The sequence below is a fragment of the Bidens hawaiensis genome, unplaced genomic scaffold (genome assembly GCF_021521415.1).
Source record: "Bidens hawaiensis isolate Kalapana, Puna unplaced genomic scaffold, B.hawaiensis_p1.1 tig00002186_1, whole genome shotgun sequence".
Taxonomy (NCBI): Eukaryota; Viridiplantae; Streptophyta; class Magnoliopsida; order Asterales; family Asteraceae; genus Bidens; species Bidens hawaiensis.
In genome coordinates, this window is record NW_027491117.1 from 2,841,097 (window position 1) to 2,847,887 (window position 6,791).

Sequence of the window (6,791 nt, forward strand, 5' to 3'; positions counted from 1 at the left end):
AATTTGTCCAGTATTAGTAGATAAAATGATTTCTTTCACATATGAATCATAAATAATTCGATTAGGGGTCAATACACAAAGATTTAAGTTATTTCTTCAAATTGCTCTCGTGTTTTTGGGTCACATGTACAGTAAAGCTTGGTATGTTAGTATATGAAGTCGTGCCTCAGCTCGTCTGTCAAATAAGTGAGCTTCAACTTTTGCTTTGAGGTTGTTTAGGCTACGCTTATGCTTTTGACAAGCTGATCTTTACAAGTGACTTGTCTCGTTTTCACCCTAGCATAAATCAATGTCATACCTCCCGACAACATTTGTGAGGGGTCAGCACATTGATTAAACACTACAGTGTTGACCGGTTGAACCAATAAGCTTCACTGAACAACCTGGTTAGACAAAAAAGTTGATAATGTATTAACTAAGTACTTAGTAGTTAGTCATGACATATGAATTCAACAACTGTATTTTTAAGCATGCTAATAGTGCTGAGTTAAATTAATGACTTGACAATGGCATGAACTAACTATGTTTCACCCACACCAATCTGCATCAATATATATATACATGAATACACATGTATCACGAAAGTGTTAAAATATCTCATCAAAACTATGGAAGATAAAACCAAGACAATGGCATCCCTTGTGGCGGTGGTGGTGGTGATCGGACTATTCGTTCAAGGAGCCGAGGCACATCCGTGTGGGAACACCTTTTTTTCAGCACTAGTGCAACTGTTACCCTGTCGTGCATCAGTTGCACCGTTTAGCCCCATTCCACCAAACGAGGCTTGTTGTAATGCAATTAGAGTTCTAGGTCAACCTTGTTTGTGTTCTGGTCAATGGTCCTCCCATTTCTGGTGTCGATCATAGCATGGCCATGCAACTTCCCGAGAAATGCAGTGTCAATTTCGATCCATGTACCCTATCTATGCATACATAGATACACACACACACACACTTACATTTGTGTATATGATTATATGTACATTAATTGTAAAGATGGTGGTTTAATGTTTGCATATGTGGTTGCAGGTGAACTTGTGAACAAGAAGGAGTGAAGAGTCGGGCCATCCTCATAGTTTGATTCAAGAAACAAAATAAACCGCCATTGATCTTATTATATCTCTAGTGTTCTTGTAATAGGTTGTTTCCCCGGTTAATGTTATATTATCAATAGAATCCGATTAAGTTTTTGACTTTTGAAGTCGTTTTTGAAATCATTACAATTTTTCTTCTTCTTGTGTTGTTTACAAAATACAAGAAAAACGAACATGGGACATGGCGAAGGGTGAGTAAAGGGAAATGAAAACAAAATCTTGATCATATAAACTCTCACAAACTCAAAAGGGCAAACTATATTGTCTACATACTTTTTTTACATTTTACAAAACTCAAGTATATGTCGGGTTTCTATATTTGACCCGTATGCTTTTACGGGCCACACAAAGCCAAGCAGTTTAGACCATAGTTATTTGCTTGAACACGTGCACCTTGCTCTAGCATCATTCAAAGTCTAAATTCCCCAAAACAAGAAAAAAATCATAAGGAACAAAATAAAAATACAAATAATATAAATATTAAATAAATTTGTTGGTATACCTGCAGTTCCTTTTGAAGGTTTTTGATGAACTCAACAGCCATATCTAACATATCTGCTGTATTGCTATTCTGCAGATTCCATATGTGATATTAGCAGCTACACATTTCTTAATTTCTTGACTTTTCCTATTTATTGCAATGGGTACAAATTATGGATCCCGTCTAATTACCTAAAATCGATTTCATACCCTGTTTACTCACATCGAAACTGAACTTATTATACAATCATAATATATATTATTTTGGTGGTTAGAAATACTTATTAGTTGTGTAGTAGAGTTCAGTACTTCAAGTCGGTTTTCAGGTGAGTTTAATATTCTGTTTCTAGTAAAGGAAACCTAAATGGATACATGTTAACAGCACAAGATCACAAATGGGTATACCTGATACCCGATGGGAAACCCATGATGGAACCACGTATGAATTTTACAATCAGGAAACAGAATTTAACAAAACAGAACACAGAAATTCTACCTTGTCTATATCAGGGAAAAGCTCTTGCAGCTTCTTGATTCTTTCACTAATTCGAGTTCTTCTAATCTGAAATTGAGCCCAAATGATGATTAACTAACAATAATGTAATAATGTTAGCCGACATTGATGATAAAAGATCAAGATTCAAGTTTCAAGATTCTGACCAAAAGAGAAGATCATACCCTCTCGGCAATGCTTCGTGGGTGCGTAGCGAATCCCCTTTTTGCACGTGTTTGCAAAGGAACTGTGGATTCCTGTTGGAACTGTAAGAAACTGTCAGCCATCACCATCTCGGAAGAAGTTTTTGGCAAGCTCATATGGTGAACCAAAGTATGAGTATGATTTCCAGTCTCTCCATTCTACAAACAAGTTCACATGAATCAAAATTCGACTGTAATGAACATTCAAAGAACTAAAGAAGCTTCAAAGAACTAAAGAAGCATTGTTGAATCTAGATGTACCTGTGGCATCTTCAAAGCACCATCACTGCCCCTCTTCAAGCTAGTGAACTTAGAATCATGCAACTTATTATTGTTTTCAGCTCTCTGAGGCAAGAATCCTGATGGAGATGAAGATAGCCCTGATGAGAAACTGATATGGTTATTCAATGTACTTGATGATGTTCCGTTTTTCATGCTAGCAAAACCTGAGTTTCAATATCAAAAGCAATCAGCCTCTTTCAATTATTATTTAAACCACTAAGGTAAGCAAATGATGTAATCTTCATAATCAGTAATCCGTATACTGAACATGGCATCCTATATATAGAACCCAAAATGATCAATAACAGAAGTATAACAATGTAACAGTAGCATAACCAACTCCAACTGCCTGAACTATATGCTAACTATAACTGTCAAATATTATACTCCAGAAGAAACAAATTTAACATGCTTAATAACAGCATTTTGTGAATCGAATAATCGATAACTATAAGTGCGCAACTTTCTTTAACAAATTAACAATTTAGTTGAGAAATGAAGTGATCCTCAATAACAATTAAAGATCTGTGAAGCATAAACCTAATTCCTAAATTGCACAAGCATAAAGTCAACTACATATAAATGTAATTTAACTTTTAACAAAAATGAATCAAACTGCAAGTTGAAATAAACTAACAAAAACCTTTTTTAACAAATTAAGAATTTTAATTTTAAGTGATCCTATTGTGAAGGTTAAACCTAAATCCTAAATTGAAAAGGCATAAAAGTCCACTACAAACAAATGATAAAGTTTGAACAATAGAGAACCAAATTGCAAGTGGAAATAAACTATCAAAAACTTTCTTAACAAATTAAGAATTTTAAGTCAGAAATGAAGTGATTCTTCAGTGAGCTTAAACCTAAATCAATGTTATTATCTGAATATGAATCAAACTGCAAGTTGAAAAAAACTATAAAAAAGTAAATAAATTTACAGCTTAATTCAGAAATCAACTGATCCTGGATGATAAAAATCCTAAATTGAAAAGGCATAAAAGTCAACTACAAATAAATGTTATATAGTTTGAACAATATAATGAATCAAACTGCAAACTGAAATAAACTAATAAAAACTTTCCAAGCAATTCTCCTTTCAAAAAAATAAAAAAATGAACAATTTAATTCAGATATTAAGTGATGCTGGATAGATATTAGATAATAATGAAAGGTGTATGAAGGTTAAACCTACCTAATTCCTAAATTGAAAACAAATAACTTTGAACATATGATATATATAAATCAAACTGGTATAATAATAATAATAATAAGGTAAGAAATATCTACCAGCAGGTAGAAATCGAGGCGGTGTAGTATTCTGGCTGAATCCAAATCACTTCCATTCACATAACAACTATTATTACTAGCCGCATCAACGAGGTCTCATCATCGGATGAGATTAGGTGTTTGATGTTGGCGTCGGACGGATGCTTGAAGGCTGATGATGAGTACAGCATGTCTCTGGAACCGCCGTACATGCTGAAAACCTAACCGATTGAAGAATGTGAAATTAGTATCAGATTCGTAATGGAAACAAAGGAAGGAAGAAAACAAGACTAGCAGAGTGTGGAGACGTAGATACAAAGAAAACAAAGCTGCTTATCTTTTTTCCCTTTTTTATCTTACTATTATTATTTATTTATTTATTTATATATGGCGTCTTCTTCTCAATAATATTATTGCCTTATCTAGAAACATCTTTTTTCATTTTAAAAACATAATAATACTCCAATAAAATAAGTTGAATTTGATGGGGTAAACCGACCCAAATCTTTTTCCTCCTCCTCCAAATATCTAACTTGCCTTGTGCCTCTTCATTGCTTGTATTATATATAGCACATAGGCTATTTACTTATTTTTATAATAATTATTATATATTTAATACTTATATTAGATCTAATAATATATATGCTATATAACAAAAACCAACTTTTCATTCACTCACAAAAGTCACTATTCATCAATTGTCTAAGTTTTATACACGTGATACAAGATGTTAATGCTTCTCTATTTTTTTGCACTTAGGTGGACACATGTTTAATGTCACACCCCGACTTAGGGCCTAGGTGCGACACCCGTTAGTTAGTATTTGTTTTGAAAATATATCAGAGTTGCGTGTTTGTTTTAAAGGAAATCTTTAAAATATAATATTCATTTATAAAATGTCGGGTCAGAATACCCGTTGAATATTTCAACTACCTGCCTTTTGAAAATATATTTCTTTATAATATTTAAATAAAATATCTGAGCCATCAAATCACCTCTAATAACTATGTCTTCAATCTTTTATCAATCTTGCCTGTCAGTTCTATTCTTTACAGTTCCCTGAAATGTGGGGGAAAAATACGTCAGCACACAACTGGTGAAACGTTGACTCAATAAAACAATTTATAACGGTCGTTAAATACAAACATAGTTTTTTGTTTCACAAGCTCAACAGGAACGCCTGTCATTCCTGGGATTTGGACCACCGCTCTACACATGCAATTCAAAGGTTCCCCGAGTACATTGCCCCTGTTCGGAGACATCATTCCCCTAGGCTATGTAACCCTGTTGGAGAACTGGTTATGACTGACTTGGTTTTGTATGCCAATTATTAGCAATGTTTGGATACAGACACATGTGTATTCGGTCCGAGTTGCTTTTTATTATCTAGTTTGTATTGTAATAATTTTAGAGACACGTAATCTCATGCAAACATTTATCAGATTTTTTGCAATAAACAACATGTTTACTACAAGAGTAAAATCAGTTCAGAAGGTTTAACGTATTCACCTGTTGTTGTCAGTTCGGTGACGTTTGAAAACCTTTCCTGTTAGTATGCTGTTAATCTATATTTGTAATAGGTTTGCATAAATATATTTTGATTAATCAGCAGACCTTAAGTCTGATCAGCAGACTTTAAATCTGATTTAACTCATCAGACTTTAAGTATGATTTTGTATAGCTTTAACCTTGACAAATCATTTGTTTGTATAAAACATTTAGACTTTTAGTCCTTTTGTTTATTTATCAGTTATATGCCAGGTTTCTTCTTCAGGAAGAAACATTACTTTATCTATAACCGTTGTATGAGAATGCTTACGTTTCTTAATCATGAATAAATAATTTGTCTATAACCTTTGCTTATGAAAAGTTATATTATGCTTATCAGTAATCAAGGTTTGGGGGCTATACCCCCGACTATGGTCTAAGCCATAATAATAAAATAATAAAATAATAACTTAATCAAAACCCTACCTCTCACGGGTATTCGGAGTTAAATGCCTATGATTGATCGAGCGGCACTTTTACTCTATATCGCGTACTAGAGCTTAAACCGTTAGAGCTTCGGAGCTTGGCATGTTCCACGAGACCGGCATGCAAACCGAGGCTAAGTGTGTGAAAATGTGTGTGATTTGGTGTGAGATGGGAATGCCGTACCCCTTCCCTTTTATAGTTGATTTTGGGTACCATCGCGTAGCGTGATGGCTTATTCCTTTGGGCATCGCGTAACACGATGTCAGAGAATGACACATGTTATGCTGACTCAGCCCTAGTGTCTGCCATGTGTCTCCCTGTCGCGACAAGTGTCTGATGATTCATACTACTCCATCGCGTAGTGCGATGGTCTTGTTCCTAGGCTCATTGCGTAGCGCAATGGGTTCTTGGAATCAGAATTTACACTTTTGGTCCCTTGTCTTTGATAACTTGTCAGCGGCCCTTATGCGGCGATGCGAACGTGCGGAGTGCAAAGTGCGCCATCAAAACGCCACATGACGCCCATCTCCTGAGTCCGAGTCCGTGCGCGTGCACATCGGGTGCTTCGCACCCTCCGCTAGGACTATGGAGAGTGATTAGCCACATAAGAATATTACTATGGAAACTCTCTTTCTTATAAAGAGCTTCTATTTCTTTCATTGTTTCCATGTGGGATGAGAGTTATCTTCCTTATTTATACCCATGTGAAATGCTTCCACTTTCTTCCATCTTTTCATGTGGGATAGGATTTCTTACTTTCTTAACATAAGATGTTTTATTTTTTTCCTTTTCCCATTTTTCCCATTTGAGATTTATTTTTAATCCTTCATCTTTAAAAGTTGAAATATTTAGCCCAAAATAAATATGAGTGTTTCCAAGATGTTACACTTAATCTTAACTAGGTTGAGACTGAAAAGGGCAATTGTGGCCATGTGGCCACCGTTAACCCTAAGGTCTAATTCCATCACCGTCTTAGGTGACACAATGGTCGAATTGTTGTCAT

At 34.8% G+C, this 6,791-nt stretch overlaps 1 protein-coding gene across 1 annotated transcript; it reads right to left on the minus strand.

Moving 5' to 3' along the window:
- Window positions 1-1,369: 1,369 nt before the first annotated feature.
- LOC143610139 (transcription factor bHLH130-like) lies at window positions 1,370-2,710 on the minus strand. Its single transcript, XM_077084706.1, has 5 exons — window positions 2,531-2,710; window positions 2,252-2,428; window positions 2,070-2,135; window positions 1,596-1,664; window positions 1,370-1,509 (listed from the first exon to the last, which is right to left on the minus strand). The coding sequence occupies exons 1-5, from the start codon at window positions 2,702-2,704 to the stop codon at window positions 1,465-1,467; spliced, it is 531 nt and encodes a 176-aa protein (XP_076940821.1). The 5' UTR covers window positions 2,705-2,710; the 3' UTR covers window positions 1,370-1,464.
- Window positions 2,711-6,791: the final 4,081 nt, after the last annotated feature.

Coding starts and splice junctions, on each gene's coding strand:
- LOC143610139 (XM_077084706.1), bottom strand. CDS start 2,704: ATGAAAAACGGAACATCATCAAGTACATTGAATAACCATATCAGTTTC. Junction 2,429..2,530: donor GTGCTTTGAAGATGCCACAG/GTACATCTAGAT, acceptor ACTTGTTTGTAG/AATGGAGAGACTGGAAATCA. Junction 1,665..2,069: donor TTTTCCCTGATATAGACAAG/GTAGAATTTCTG, acceptor TGGAATCTGCAG/AATAGCAATACAGCAGATAT.